The 17,745-nt window shown below is 33.5% G+C and overlaps 1 protein-coding gene across 3 annotated transcripts in view; it reads right to left on the minus strand.

The window, feature by feature from the left end:
- Positions 1–17,745, minus strand: part of LOC150088294 (colorectal mutant cancer protein) — a 498,699-nt gene that overhangs the window by 269,893 nt on the left and 211,061 nt on the right. For all 3 annotated transcript variants that reach the window (XM_090369448.1, XM_090369449.1, XM_090369450.1), the window contains one exon: positions 11,370–11,512. In XM_090369448.1, the coding sequence (XP_090225574.1) occupies positions 11,370–11,512 (143 nt within the window). The remainder of the gene's footprint in view (positions 1–11,369; positions 11,513–17,745) is intronic.

Here is a 17,745-nt window from a genome sequence, read left to right on the forward strand (position 1 = left end):
AACTGAAGAATAGCGATGGTATACTTATAAACAGCAGAGAAGGCATAATTCAAATAGCAGAAGACTACTACAGAGAATTTTACAAGGAGGGAATGATACCAGCAGTGGGGAAGATGGATTGCAAAGTAGCAACACATACGACATACCAGATATTCTTCCTGATGAGGTAGAACATGCATTGAAGAAATAGAAGAATCAGAAAGCCCCAGGGGAAGATGAAGTTACTGTAGAGTTGTTAAAATTGGGAGGAAGAGACATAACACAAAAACTGGCAAGGCTCTTCACAAAGTGCATTAGAAAAGGTGTGACGCCTAAGCAGTGGAATAATGCAATCATAGTTTTGCTGCATAAGAAAGGAGATAAATCAGAAATTGGAAATTATAGACCAATTAGTTTGTTATCCCACATCTACAAGTTGTTCACAAGGGTCATTACTAACAGATTAGAAAGAATACTTGATGAGAATCAACAAAAGAGCAAGCTGGCTTTAGGACAGGATTCTCAACTATGGATCACCTTCACGTAATATCACAGCTAATGGAGAAGGCATTGAATATAAAACATCATTATGCCTGGCATTTGTGGATTATGAAAAGGCATTTGACTCCATACAGCATAACGCAATGTTTCGGGCACTGGAAAGACAAGGCATAGATACTCCGCATATTATGATTTTGAAGAAAATATATGAGAGTTCTACCTTCTTTATTAGACTAGACAAAGACAGGAGGAAATTTAAAATTGAGAAAGGAGTTCGACAAGGAGACACAATATCTCCGAAGGTGTTTACTGCTGCCTTTGAGGAAGCTTTCAGAAGATTAGACTGGTCGCAGAAAGGAGTCAATGTGAACGGAGAGTACCTAAACCATTTACGATTTGCAGATGACATTGTGGTCATAAGCCACGATCCCAAAGAATTAGATGAAAATCTTAATCAGTTATGCACAGTTAGTAAGGATTCTGGACTAAAGATGAATATGGCTAAAACAAAAGTAATGATAAACAAGTATGCCACAGAAAGAGAAATAATGATTGAAGGAGCAGTAATTGAAAAGGTGGAGTCATATACTTATCTAGGACAAGTTATTAGCTGTAATAATGTCTGGAAGTCAAGAGAAGAATAAATTTTGGATGGATAGCATTTAGGAAATATAGTCACACACTGAAGAGCAATATCCCAGTTTGTATGAAACGTAAAATAATGAACCAATGTATACTCCCCACCATGACTTATGGAAGTGAAACTTGGGCACTCCCCAAAAGAATGGAAAAGAAGCTGAGAACTACACAGCGAAGAATGAAACGAATTATATTGGGAATCAGACTGTTAGATAAGAAGAGAAACACATGGATTAGGCAGCAAACTCAAGTAAAGGACATTCTTATCAAAACTAAAGAACTAAAATGGTCTTGGGCAGGACACAGCTCGAAGAGATGATGACAGATGGACTAAGAAAATAACAGAATGGTACCCAAGGGGAGCCAGAAGAAAACCTGGAAAAAAAAGGCGGAGATGGATAGATGAAATTCATGAGTTTGTGGGTAGTAAATGGATGGCCAGTGCTCAAAACAGAAGGAACTGGAAAGTTGCTGGAGAGGCCTTCATCCTGCAGTAGATTGAAAATGGCTGATGATGATGATGATGAGAGATATATTGAAAGAGACTTTATCTAGGGCTAACCCTCTCAATATATGCATGGCAATCTGTTTCTGTTGTCAACTGCCCGCAAAACTAGGTTTGAATATATATAAGATAGTATGATAGTAAAAAGTACCATAGTAAATCAAGAAATTTAGCTGATAATAAGCAAAATTTAGTTAGTTAGTTAGTTAGTTTTTAGGAGCATTAGCAACTAAGACTATATATTGCTTGGGATATGCGGTGGTCATTCCCTGACCTTTCCGCATCCTCCGTATTTGGTGGTGATGGGCTCGAACCCCGGTCTAATCAAGAAGCGTGTGCTACGTACTGCTGCTCCTTCCCACCTGGCTACGGGGGCAACTAGCAAAATTTAGTATGTAAGGTAATTTGGAAGTAATATGATATCATGGCCTTATGCTGGTAATAAGCAGATTTTGTTTAGTAGTTTACGGGCGAGATGACTATTAGCCTGACAGATAGCATAGTAGAATAAAGCATATAATAGAGCAAGAGTTCCATCCACTGTAGTTACATTTTTATATTATCTATGTTGAATAGGCAGCATGGGCTAAAGAAAGGAGAACGGAAATAGGATAAAGAATATCAATAGTACAGGTACTATCGTAACAATACTACAGCCCATTTCCTAGATCTAGATATTACATTAATAAACAACAAAACTGTCGTCAACCTATACAACAACCGTGATGCATTCAACTTTAATATATTTATTTTTTTTTTTATGAAAACCCCAAACACGAAAGGTATCAAAACCTATAGTACTTAGTACCGTGCATGGGTTGAAGGAGAAATATGGGGGGGGGGGGACTTTGCTTTAGAGGCTAAACATGGGTTTCACCACTTCAAGCCTCCAATAAGCAAAGTGGTGGTATTTCACCAGCTGATGAAAGTCATCTACCACCTGAAAATAGTCAACCTCACACAGTGGAACTCCAATATTTCTAGAGGAGTACATGCCAACGTTACACTAATGCAAAACATCAGAATAGCTACCATTTGCAGCAACAAGGAAACAACTATCGATAACATCCAGATACTATACAATAAACTAATTAACAACCATTTTCCTAAATCATAACTTCGCTACCACTTCTGTAAAGCCCTTAACATCTTAAAGCATAAAAAACTATGGGACATTAAATTAAACAGCATAACCTTTAATTCATAACTAAACCCATACACACCAAGTATGTATATAGTGTATATACATACTTGCTAGGCCTCTGTGGGGTCTTACAGTCTAGAAAACGTGTACCCACCAATTGGCCTAATACAGTGTATTAAACATGTATATATTGTAAACATATTTAATTTTACCTTATTTTATATCATTCTTATCTATACAAACACCATTTTCCCCCCCTCCCCCACACCTAATGCTAGGAGCTGCTAGCATTCCCCCACATAAATATACTGGCACCCCGCCATATTGTTCTTTTGGTCAGTCTTACAAAGTAACGGTAAGTCCCTTTCTTCCGGCCTATACTGATATTCCTTATTATAGTTTATCCAGTTTTTCAATTCTTTCACTTGCTTTTGTAAGGTCATCCATGATCTGTATGCACTACGTATTATAACCACTTTTATTGGCACATCCTTTATAAACTTGTTAATGCAAAATTCATATATAAATTTGCCTTCACAGCAAGTGGCAACCACACGTGCACAATAGCATACAGATCATGTCGGAAACAGAAGCAAGAACATTGCTGTCTTTTTCATAGTTTCGGTGGATGACCTCTGATGATGACACTGGAATTGTGAGAGACACCCCAATGTTATTCCATTTTAGTCGCTTTTTCACTTCTTATTTTAATCTCCAGTCCATTTCTTCCTCTTTTTCATTCCATATATCGCTCCCAGTGTATACCGTATTTTCATTAGACTTAAACCAATTAAATCTAATCTACGCGTTCTACTTACAGTATTTTATATATATACACATTATGGCTGTAGGGTACGTTTTGCTAATGCAGTGTCCTGATCCATAAGCTATATTACTATTATTATCTTTTTCGTACAGGCACTTCCCCCTACATTAATTAGCTTCTTAGTACCATTATTCGTTACTATATATATATATATATATATATATATATATATATATATATATTATTCTTTTGTAATATGATAATTCATGTTGTATTTTATTTTTAATATGCTTTTATAGTAGTTTTACTTAATTTATTTCTATCTCTAGCTTTTTTATAACAATATATATATATATATATATATATATATATATATATATATAGTATATAAAACAGGTGAAAAAGGTAAAGAAAGGAGAAGAAAAAGGTAAAGAAAGGAAAAGAAAAAGAAAATAGAGAATAGATGTACCTGGACGCGCAAGGCTACAGAACAGGATACAACTATAAAATAAAACATAGAAATAAATGATAAAGGACATAGTAAGATGGGAAAGTTATTAACAACAACGTGCCATGCCTAATGGAAGATATGAGAAGAAAAGAATGTTAAGATCCTAATGAATTAAGTGGAAAAATTGGCTGAATTGATAAGCCAAATCATATTTACAAAAGCTAGAAAAAAGTGGTAATTAATGCATATTAAAAAGTAGTAATAAATAGAAATGAAAATAATGAAAATAAAAAAGAAATGAAAATAATGAAAATAAAAATTGGTACATAGATCAGGTATTTCATCAGGGGACTACACCCGATCATGTACCAAAATACTGCGTTTCTATACAAACCCATGCCGATGGAGGTAGCAATAAATTAAAAAAAAAAAAAAAATTAAAAATTAAAATTTTATGAAACCTTCATAGACATGAGTGAGGTAGCCCCAACGCAGTGTGTATATTTTAAGTAAACCGTTAAATTAAAAGGTGTAATTAAAAGGTGTACCAGGCAGCAGCATAGAAAAGGGAAGTAATACAAGGTATGGGTGGGAAAAAAGATAGTAGTAAAAAAAGGAGGCGAAAATAGCGAGAATAAGAAAAGAAGGAATGTCCGAATCACCCTCGTATTGCACTAATAGTTCAACGGACGGAAAAAGCAGAATAGAAAGTATAAAGACGTAAAGAGAAGGAAAAGATTTTAAAGATACTAGGCAAGCTGGGGTCGTAAGTACCCAACCTCTTAGAGAGGGCCTTGGCTGTGAAGGTGTTAGTAGAAGAGGAAAATTAATACTGCTAGCCTGTGAAATATTTTGTTAATGTCACATGTAAAAAAAAAAAAAAAACTAGTATAAAATTACATACCTTTAAAATTATGTAGCATCAATTAGTAGAATTATGTAGCGTCAATTAGTAAAATTATGTAGGATCAATTAGTAAAATGCATAATAAACATGATTAATAAATAGAATACAAACAAGGAGAGGTTGCTTAGTAGAAAAATAATAATGGACGCCCTCTATAGTTAAAAGTGAGGAAAAGGTCCGAATAATAATTAAAAATAATTAAGCAAAAATAATTAAAATAAAATAATGGAAAAAATTAAATAGATAAAACTTAAAAGGTAACTTAGAAAGTGAAAAGACATGAGCATCGTTCAGAATAGAAGTCATATGATGTGATCACTTTCAAAGTGGTGGGAATACCACCATTTAAATTTACAACTATACATCTGTACAAATTATCATGTTAACCCTAATCAAAATGAGATATAGTGAAACCGAATTTATGTTTAATGAAGTTAGAAAGATTTTTAATAATACGATTTATAAAATTAATAGGAATATCATTTAAACATAATTTGGTATATAGGCCGTTTAAAGCTTTGATAAAAAGTGTTTGATTGCTGCTAAGATACGCAAGACGTAAAATTTGTGTATGGATGATATTTCTATGAACTGTAATGGAAATATTAGAGTTCCAATTTGTTAAATAAATAATGTTGAAATTAAATTGACTTCTTTTATCAAATACTTCCAAGGTATTACGAAGAGGTGAATTATTTAAAGTAATGCTTAAATCGAGAAAGTTTGCGTGTTGGTTACCATTATTTTCTTTGTTTAAGGTAAGTTCAGTAGGATATATCAATTTAGCAATATTTTCAAAATGATAATTTAAAATCAAGATATCATCAACATATCTAAATGCGAAGAAATTAAGGTTTGGATTGTTATTAGTATAAAGATCTTCGTAGTAATGTAGAAATAAGTTGGAAACTATACTGGAAATTTGTGAGCCCATGGGAACTCCTATTGATTGTCTATAGGTATTACTGCCATCGTAAATATAGTTATTAAGAATACATAAGTTGATATAATTATTCCAGACAATCTCATCCACGGGTAGAACGTGCTTGTATTTAAGATATAATTGATTGAGTACAGAGATAATTAAATGATGTGGTAAGGAAGTAAATAAATTAGTAAAATCATAGGTTTCGATACTAAAGATTTTGGCATTAGAATTGAAGATTTTAATGATGTTGTGGTTATTATTAATGATCCAGGTTGATGGAATATTAATGAAGATGGTAGTTAGTAGTTTAAAAAATTGTTTACCTGGAAGATAACAACCGCTTTTTTTGGCACTAGTGATGAATCTAAAGCCAACAGGATCTTTGTGGAACTTGGCAATCATATATAGGAATGGTAATGTAGAATTGCGCATTTTGGTATGTAGTTTTTTATGCAAAGCTATAAGTTTTTTGATGGTCGTATTAATGCCAAGATTACAGCGTAAAAATGTGGTACTGCTGTCGACTTCCTTTTTAAGAGTAGTATAGTAGAACTGCTTACAAAAGATTGCGAAGTTGTTAGAAGCTTTATCTACAGGGGTGATGATAAATTTTCCTTGTAGATCTGAGATGGCATTTTTGAGATTAGAGTGTTTAATATGTGAATTATTATACAAGTTGTGACATTTCGAAACTGATTTTATAATATCTTGATAAACCACATTTATCCAGTTATAGAATGCCTCATGGGGTATCGTATATTTTTGAGCTAATTTGTTGCAGAAATTTAAGATATTAATATATAAGTCCTTATATATATTTCTTAGATAGGCTTTATGAATAGGTCTGAATTTGAATCCTTTTTCCATGGCCAATTTGAGGGGGATGTTGTTGACAATATCCAAATTGCCAGTGATTATGTGCCCATGATGTTGGTTTTTGAAAGGAGCATATATAGAATCATTACAGTGACATGGAAGATCCGAAAGTTTCAAATTGCCTAAATTGGTGGCTGTAGTTTTATAGTTGCAAATTTTGAGTCCGATAGGAGACTCATAATTGAAACGGTGCTGGATGTTAAACTTGAAATTATTATAAAATGGGAGGAGGTTGTTGTGATGATTTAGCAAATGATGCCAAGGAATTTTGTCAAACCATTTATGTGTAAATTTAATAATACAGTATTCATTACTATATGTAGTAATGGAGCCTAGTCTAAAAAGAGAGATATCTGAAATGATGTGTTTAAGTTGGATATTTTTGAATTTGAAATTATTAATATACAAAGTTAAGGCTTTTAGTATAGAGTTTTTGATGTTGAAAAGAAAAAGAGAAATTTAAACTTTTCCGACATACTCGGCATAATTTTCATGATATTATTTGCTCATGGGACAATACCATTCTCGATGTACATAAAATTTCTCTTTTTCTTTTCAACATCAAAAACTCTATACTAAAAGCCTTAACTTTGTATATTAATAATTTCAAATTCAAAAATATCCAACTTAAACACATCATTTCAGATATCTCTCTTTTTAGACTAGGCTCCATTACTACATATAGTAATGAATACTGTATTATTAAATTTACACATAAATGGTTTGACAAAATTCCTTGGCATCATTTGCTAAATCATCACAACAACCTCCTCCCATTTTATAATAATTTCAAGTTTAACATCCAGCACCGTTTCAATTATGAGTCTCCTATCGGACTCAAAATTTGCAACTATAAAACTACAGCCACCAATTTAGGCAATTTGAAACTTTCGGATCTTCCATGTCACTGTAATGATTCTATATATGCTCCTTTCAAAAACCAACATCATGGGCACATAATCACTGGCAATTTGGATATTGTCAACAACATCCCCCTCAAATTGGCCATGGAAAAAGGATTCAAATTCAGACCTATTCATAAAGCCTATCTAAGAAATATATATAAGGACTTATATATTAATATCTTAAATTTCTGCAACAAATTAGCTCAAAAATATACGATACCCCATGAGGCATTCTATAACTGGATAAATGTGGTTTATCAAGATATTATAAAATCAGTTTCGAAATGTCACAACTTGTATAATAATTCACATATTAAACACTCTAATCTCAAAAATGCCATCTCAGATCTACAAGGAAAATTTATCATCACCCCTGTAGATAAAGCTTCTAACAACTTCGCAATCTTTTGTAAGCAGTTCTACTATACTACTCTTAAAAAGGAAGTCGACAGCAGTACCACATTTTTACGCTGTAATCTTGGCATTAATACGACCATCAAAAAACTTATAGCTTTGCATAAAAAACTACATACCAAAATGCGCAATTCTACATTACCATTCCTATATATGATTGCCAAGTTCCACAAAGATCCTGTTGGCTTTAGATTCATCACTAGTGCCAAAAAAAGCGGTTGTTATCTTCCAGGTAAACAATTTTTTAAACTACTAACTACCATCTTCATTAATATTCCATCAACCTGGATCATTAATAATAACCACAACATCATTAAAATCTTCAATTCTAATGCCAAAATCTTTAGTATCGAAACCTATGATTTTACTAATTTATTTACTTCCTTACCACATCATTTAATTATCTCTGTACTCAATCAATTATATCTTAAATACAAGCACGTTCTACCCGTGGATGAGATTGTCTGGAATAATTATATCAACTTATGTATTCTTAATAACTATATTTACGATGGCAGTAATACCTATAGACAATCAATAGGAGTTCCCATGGGCTCACAAATTTCCAGTATAGTTTCCAACTTATTTCTACATTACTACGAAGATCTTTATACTAATAACAATCCAAACCTTAATTTCTTCGCATTTAGATATGTTGATGATATCTTGATTTTAAATTATCATTTTGAAAATATTGCTAAATTGATATATCCTACTGAACTTACCTTAAACAAAGAAAATAATGGTAACCAACACGCAAACTTTCTCGATTTAAGCATTACTTTAAATAATTCACCTCTTCGTAATACCTTGGAAGTATTTGATAAAAGAAGTCAATTTAATTTCAACATTATTTATTTAACAAATTGGAACTCTAATATTTCCATTACAGTTCATAGAAATATCATCCATACACAAATTTTACGTCTTGCGTATCTTAGCAGCAATCAAACACTTTTTATCAAAGCTTTAAACGGCCTATATACCAAATTATGTTTAAATGATATTCCTATTAATTTTATAAATCGTATTATTAAAAATCTTTCTAACTTCATTAAACATAAATTCGGTTTCACTATATCTCATTTTGATTAGGGTTAACATGATAATTTGTACAGATGTATAGTTGTAAATTTAAATGGTGGTATTCCCACCACTTTGAAAGTGATCACATCATATGACTTCTATTCTGAACGATGCTCATGTCTTTTCACTTTCTAAGTTACCTTTTAAGTTTTATCTATTTAATTTTTTCCATTATTTTATTTTAATTATTTTTGCTTAATTATTTTTAATTATTATTCGGACCTTTTCCTCACTTTTAACTATAGAGGGCGTCCATTATTATTTTTCTACTAAGCAACCTCTCCTTGTTTGTATTCTATTTATTAATCATGTTTATTATGCATTTTACTAATTGATCCTACATAATTTTACTAATTGACGCTACATAATTCTACTAATTGATGCTACATAATTTTAAAGGTATGTAATTTTATACTAGTTTTTTTTTTTTTTTTACATGTGACATTAACAAAATATTTCACAGGCTAGCAGTATTAATTTTCCTCTTCTACTAACACCTTCACAGCCAAGGCCCTCTCTAAGAGGTTGGGTACTTACGACCCCAGCTTGCCTAGTATCTTTAAAATCTTTTCCTTCTCTTTACGTCTTTATACTTTCTATTCTGCTTTTTCCGTCCGTTGAACTATTAGTGCAATACGAGGGTGATTCGGACATTCCTTCTTTTCTTATTCTCGCTATTTTCGCCTCCTTTTTTTACTACTATCTTTTTTCCCACCCATACCTTGTATTACTTCCCTTTTCTATGCTGCTGCCTGGTACACCTTTTAATTACACCTTTTAATTTAACGGTTTACTTAAAATATACACACTGCGTTGGGGCTACCTCACTCATGTCTATGAAGGTTTCATAAAATTTTAATTTTTAATTTTTTTTTTTTTTTTAATTTATTGCTACCTCCATCGGCATGGGTTTGTATAGAAACGCAGTATTTTGGTACATGATCGGGTGTAGTCCCCTGATGAAATACCTGATCTATGTACCAATTTTTATTTTCATTATTTTCATTTCTTTTTTATTTTCATTATTTTCATTTCTATTTATTCTACTTTTTAATATGCATTAATTACCACTTTTTTCTAGCTTTTGTAAATATGATTTGGCTTATCAATTCAGCCAATTTTTCCACTTAATTCATTAGGATCTTAACATTCTTTTCTTCTCATATCTTCCATTAGGCATGGCACGTTGTTGTTAATAACTTTCCCATCTTACTATGTCCTTTATCATTTATTTCTATGTTTTATATATATATATATATATATATATATATTGTAATTGTGTCTAATGACAATGAGATCTAAATATTAAAGTTTTAAATAGCGTAAATGAGAGTATTAGCTCCTACCTAAGTGCTATTGTACAGTGACAATTAGACATTATATGTGCATGTTTTATATATGTACTTAACTTATTTATACATTATTACTTTTTAAATTATTGTACTACTTGGGAGCATCAGGTTTGCAGTGACCCCAACCAAGCTTCTAGTTATATATAAATCTAGCCCTGGTGTGGACAGCCTTATATATAACATAGATATATATAAAAACAAAATTTAATACAAAGATGGAGAAATGAAGAGAAAGTTGGAGAAAATTAGCAAAAGTTAGTGAAAATTAATGGCCATACATTTGCTACTTCCCCAGGGGCTTTGAGCAGACATATAACCATACTAGAGGAATGTATTATATCTACCTGTTTCTGTAATCTCTATACCAGTTTTGCTAGGTTAACTTTAGGTAATTACTTTGTGAATAATTTGGTATAATGAGAGTAATTTTTTTTAATATATGTACTTAATTTTAAATAAACAGGGTGGTTTACATATATGACAGCAAACTGTGATAGGAGATTCAAAGCCGTATCAGATTAAAATATCATTGTACCTCACCTCCATATCCTGTGCATATGGAAGTGAGGTATAAGCTATAGTTCCATATATCTAATTTGACTACAGTTCATTTTCAAAATTCTTCCACAAGCCCTATAAAAATTGGCAATATTTTAAGTAACACTGGTATACAATGTTAATTAAAGTATAAATGGATGACTCCAAACATGTGCCACTCTCATACCTGGACACAAGTTTTAAAAATACTATTCATGCACCACCACATGCACAACTTATGTATAGTAAAACAAACAGTACACCCAGCAATTTAAAATTCATAGAACTAATATACTAAATACATGGGGAAACTACAATCGATAAAAACAATCTCACGATATTCTTATTCTTGTATAAAATTACATTATAATTAATCATACTTGATCACATTTGCTCTTTGAACTTCAAGCTTCTTTGATAATTCTGCAATAATACTGTGCAACTCCGTTAACCTTTCTTCATATCTTTGAGCTTGCTGGTCTAACCTTTCTTCATGTTCACGTGATAAACGCAACCTATCCAACTGAAAGGAATATATATAATTATCCTAAAGTATTATAAAATAACTAGCATATAGCCTGTCATAAAAATGACTGAGAAAACACTTTAAAAAAAAAAAAAAAGGAACTTCAGTCCAATTTTACTTTTCTTAAAAAAAAAAAAAATATTAAAAAAATACTCCCCATCACCACTTTATAGGAACAGTTTTACTGCCCTCCCCCAATAATACACAAGGACAATTCACAAATTGCATAATGTTTTTTAATTTATTAAATACTTCACATAGCACTCACATGGTAACACCTCTTCTATGCATGTTTCATTACATAACAAAATACTTACATTCAAACTGCATTTTTAAAAAGTTAATTGTAATTATTACATTTGTAATTGAAAAAAAGTTATCCAAAATTCGATCATAAAATGTTATAATGCATCATAATATTTTATTTGAGATCCAACAACTAAAATGTTTTTATTACATAATTTATAAATGGCCTTAATAAATTACACAACCGGTCACAAAAAGACAGGGAAGATAACACAACACTAAATTTGAAAGATGAAAAAAGGTAATTCCAAAAGTGTAAGTAATACTGGTTTCTTCCTGTATTAGCAACTGTATTTAGTATTAGTATTAGCAACATGTATTTTGCATTTAGTATCAGCAATGCGATTGCAAGGAAGCAAAGCTTAGAGAGCAGCACCCACTAAAAAAAAAAAAAAAACAAGTTTAAAAAAAAAAAAAAACTTCAATAATTTGTCCAAACCTTCTATAAATTTAATCGAACTATCCACATAACATCAGTTAAAAGTTTATTCCGCCAATCACTATTTTGCTAAATGGAAATTTCGGTACAGCTATTCTGCAACTATTCTTTTTCAACTGAAATTTATGTCATCTAAGAAAGAGAGTAAAGATGCCAACAGCATTTAATTTACTTAACCCTTTTAAAGCATTTTATACACTTCCATTACAAGACTGAGATATGTAATTTCCAGATTGCAATTTACAAAATCCCAGTCTTTCTTGGTAAGAATATTGTTTGATGCCCCCAGATAATATTCTTACAATAATCTTTTTTCTCTTCTCTGCACCCTCTCAAAGAGATCTGTCTTTCCTAAAATAACCAAACCCGTATGCAGCATTCAAGAATGGAATAATCAATTCAGAGTTTTTTTTTTTTTCCTGGCAATGTTTATATATATCACTGACAGAAACCCCACGGGATGTTCCAGCCACCTGTTTAGCTTTTTCAATTTCATATTCACTACAAAATTGTCCCTAGGTCTTTTTTCCTTATTAACTATCTTTGTTATGCTGCTACCAGTATGGTATGGTGCCTAAGTGGTATGTTATGCTGGGATTACTGCTACTCAAATGCAGTATCTCGAATTTATTAATGTTAAACCTTAATTGCAATTTTTGGCTCATCCACTCAATTTAATACCCAGATTACTGTCATTAAACACTGTGTCTACTGTATGATCACTAAACTCTCACATAAAATTTGAAATACCCATAAAAAAGGCACCTGGGGTAGATGGAATCTATCCAGTTATATTGAAGGAGGCAGCAAGGGAAGTAAGCAAACCGGTAGCCATAATTATGGGAGCATCCTTAAAGTCAGGAGAGGTCCCCATGGACTGGAGATGTGCAAATGTATCCCCAATTCACAAAGAGGGTGCAAAGGGTGACACAAATAATTATAGACCTGTTAGTTTAACTTCTGTTGTGGAGAAAATAATGGAGTCACTGGTTAAAGAAGTGATACAGGATCATACAGGATAGACAAGACTGCAGTAATAGTTCAGACACAGCATGGGTTTGTTAAGAGGAAGTCTTGTCTGACCAATTTGATTGGACACTAACGATGTGGCCACAAAGGAACTGGATGCAAAAAATAATTCTGATATCATATATAGGTCGACAGTCACTAATCCAGCAGCATTAGGACCTGTGGGGTGTTGGATTAGTGAGATTGCCGGATCACCAGTGGTAATTTTAGCACATACAGTTTACTCAACAGCTAACCACCTCCTAGTTTTAACACCTTGACTACCAAGCTAGTTTAAGAAAAAATTCCCCAGGGGCCAAAAAATATTTAGCAAATAATTTGATTAGTAATTCTAAAATAAATATTGTAATGTCAGTGTTGTCATTTTTTTTGTTTAAAATATTAAAAAAAAAGAGACTTTATGTCGCATATATGTGGCCGACGTGGCCCATTAGGTTACTTTATTTCTTGAGAAGCCATGTTGGTCGCATATGTGTGACACTATTACGGCATACAGTTTATTGCATACATATGAAGGTCGTTTATGATTAGTTTATTGCATGCACGGCGAGCCCTGCAATAAAACTAATTGCGATAAAATAAACTCAAACGTTGCAATAAGTTTGTCAGTATTGGTTGAGATTTTGTGAGAAAAAGTTCGTTAGCATGCTGTATTATCCATCATATTGTGTTGTTTTTCTGCAAGTTTGTACAAGTGTGTTGTAAAAAAAAAAAAAATCTAAAAAGGAATGGCTAAAAGAAAATATACTAAAATAAGAGGAACTGAGAGAAATTGCAGGAATTTACAATTAAGCAGAGTTAAACTTCTCACAGGACACACCGCTGTAGAGTTTTTTCAGAAGTTCAACTTTATCTCTTGTGGACAATGTATGGTGTTTGCGCTTTACACCACGAGAGGCACTTCCTTTATGCATTAGAACCATGGCTGGGGCTAAATGTGAGCAGGTTATAATAATAATAAATGCAGAAAAAACAGGTAGGAATGGCTTGCCAGTGTTTACAAGTTTGTGCCGACAGCTAATGCTGAAACCAACGCCACCAAAACAGTAGCGGCAGGTCAGTGTGCCGATCCGGGAAATTTGAAATTATGTCTGAATTAGCAGTGGAACCAGATTACCGGTGGCCGGATTAGTGATGGTCAACCTGTACTTGAATTTCAGGAAAGCTTTTGATACTGTTGCACATGGAAGACTGCTGTACAAATTGGAGCAATATGGCATTATTATTTTATTATTAATTTATTAATAGCCATATAGTGCAAGGAAGCCTGAGGCTTATGCTGCACCAGCCAAAAAAAAATTTCTGAATTACCCAGAGAGAGAGAGAGAGAGAGAGAGAGAGAGAGAGAGAGAGAGAGAGAGAGAGAGAGAGAGAGAAAGAGAGAGAATGAAAGTCAGAAGTAGTAGGGAATGGAAGAGAAGAGAAGAATGATGATATCCAGCTCAGGACCCTGGGTGTGCCAAGCCCATACTCACCAGATGAGAGCCCCTGGGGCAAACTGCTGCAATGGATAAAGGGATGGTTGAGTGGTAATAAATGGGCACTGCTCTACATGGACTAATGTTACTAGTGGAGTCCCCCAGGGCTCGGTGCTGGGCCCATTGATGTCTTGTATATTTATCAATGATGTCGATGAAGGAATAGGGTGAAAGACTGAAGGGTTTGAAAAAGTCATAACTTGTTAATTTTTAATCTTTTTTATTTTCTTTTTTTACAGGTTATAGAGCATCCCTTGGAGATTAAAATGTGGCCACTGAAAGACTGACCACCCTTTCAGAATCTTCTGAAACGATGTTCTGGCGATGCCTAGTTGAGCAGAGAGACGACGGGTAGAGGCAGACGGATCCTCAAGGACACTCTGCCTTGAGGATCCGTACAGCTTCCACCTCTGCATCAGTGCGCACAGTGCGCTTAGGATCTCTTCCTGGAAGATCGCCGACTGATCCAGTTCTTTCAAACCGGGCAATTAGGTTCCGAATTATGTTATCGCTAGGAGGACTTTAAAATGTTGCCGGTATTTTCTCTGAGTTTCAATAATTGATCTTTCTCTGGAATAGAAAAACTCAACAAGTTTTACTCGTTGGGTTTTTTAATTTTAAGCCATTTTTATCCCCAAGGGTTGCGCTATAACCTGTAAAAAAATAAAATAAAAAAGATTAAAAATGAACAAGTTATGACTTTTTCAAACCCTTCAGTCTTTCAGTGGCCACCCTGTACATCAGGGTTAAAGTCCAAGTTTGCAGATGATACAAAGGTTGGCACAGTTGTTAATGACAGCAAAGACAGTATGCTACTGCAACAGGATCTACAAAAGTTAGGCAGATGGGTTGAGAAGTGGCAATTGAAGTTTAGCATTGACAAATGCAAAGTACTGCATATGGGTAGCAAGTAACCCAAGAGAAACTTACCAACTGTATGGTTCTACACTCAGGGAGTTAGAGAATGAAGCAGACCTGGGGGTAATTGTGCAGTCAGATATGAAGTTCTCTGAGCAATGCAGATGGGCTGCCAGAGAAGGTCATGAAGTTTTGTCAATGATATATAGGAATTTTGCTAGAAGAGACAAGGAGGTGATTATCCCTTTGTATAAGGCAATGGTCAGGCCACACCTTGAGTACTGCGTACAAGTCTGGAGGCCTCATTTTAGGAAGGATATAGAGTTGCTAGAACGAGTACAGAGAAGGGTAACAAGATTGGTGAAAGGATAAAGGGGTGCACTTACGAAGAAAGGCTAAGTTCTGCAAGTTGCAGCATCTGGAGACTAGGGACTTGCAAGGTGATCTGATTCAGGTGTATATGGCCTTGAATGGTTTGAGCAGGCTCAATGCTGATGGGATACTTCCGCTTGCTCAGATTAAGAACCTTTGAGGGCATAGATTCAAATTGAGGAAAGACAGTTGTAGAATAGATGTGCAGAAGTTTGCCTTTAGCCAGCAGGTAGTTGATTGCTGGAATAGACTTCCATCTGTTGTTCCAGAAGTTGACAGCTTAAATCAATTTAAGACTGAACTAGACAAACATTTGGAGTGGCCAGATGGGTGAAATGGGATGGGTTTTTTTTTTTTTTTTTTGGCTGATTGTCTGTTTAAAGAATAAGCAACTCCTATTTCAACCATAATAAAATTGAAAAGAAATGGAGGGCCCCCCATTCTGTCTTAGAATAGAACACAGTAAAACAAAAACAGTCTGTCAGTAATTTCAAAGGAAATCTGTAACAACATGCATCGTATGCTTGGAGTGCATTAAATAACATCAAGTTTGTAATAATATGCAAATTCAATTACCAAATAACTTTTCTTTCTTTTTTTTTTTTTTTTTTTTTTTTTTTGATTAGGTATTAGTTTGGTACTTCCCTGTTAAAGAAAATTTCTTTTGTAGTGGTGAAATGATACAAAGATGAAAGCTTATATACATCTGCCATATAAAAAAAAAAAATTACAGACTTCATTTGTCCAGCACATCTAATAACTTTTACAATACTTAAATTTATTCAAATTACCCACTTCGATGATACCAGGTGGAAGTTCCAGCAATCAATTACTCTCTAGTTATAAGCAAATTTCTGCTCTATCCTGCAACCATCATTACCCAAATTAATTTGTGTGTGTGTGTGTGTGTGTGTGTGTGTGTGTGTGTGTGTGTGTGTGTGTGTGTGTGTGTGTGTGTGTGTGTGTGTGTGTGCGCGCGCCATCCAAGAAAGAGTGGAGAAGCCCCAGCATCTAATTTACTCAAACCATACAAAGCCTTGAACACACATAAACATTAACCCATCTCTTCAGCTGACAAATATTGACAAAAATTGAATGGAAACACAGAAGTTCAACATTTGTTGAACTTCTCTGTTTCCATTCAAAACAATCAACATCATTCCTAAAATGAGATTTCCAAACCAGCATGCAATATTCAAAATGTGACCTACCATTGCCTTATACAACAGGATGATTACTTTTTTTTCCCTGACAAAATTTCTGTATATCACTGCCAAAAACTCCATAAGCTGTCCAAGTAGACTGTCTGCACTGTTCAGAGAACTGCACAGCAGACTGGACATTTACCCCTAGTCTTTTCATTCTCTACAGCCTTGAGTTTAATACCATCCAAATGGTTGTTATCTTGGTATTGCTGCTAAACAAATCAAGACTATTATTTATTTCTTTTTTTTTTTTTTTTTTTTTTAATGTAGACCCTAATTGCCATTTTTAGCCAACTGCATAATTTATTCAGGTCTTGATGGAGTAGTATACCCTGATTACTATTATTAATCCACCTTATCATCTGTAACCTCTGACTTTGAACTTGATATACCTTCATCAATTAATTATCATAAATAAATATTAAAACCAGTAATGGCCAAATATCGGATCCTAAGGAATCCAATCATAACATTAGTCTATAGAGGACAGTAGGCATTAAAAAACATGCTCTTCCTCCTACAAAGCCCACTCAATCATCTCCT

Source organism: Mastigoproctus giganteus, chromosome 3 (assembly GCF_048544385.1).
Source record: "Mastigoproctus giganteus isolate SK-2022 chromosome 3, ASM4854438v1, whole genome shotgun sequence".
Lineage (NCBI taxonomy): Eukaryota > Metazoa > Arthropoda > Arachnida > Uropygi > Thelyphonidae > Mastigoproctus > Mastigoproctus giganteus.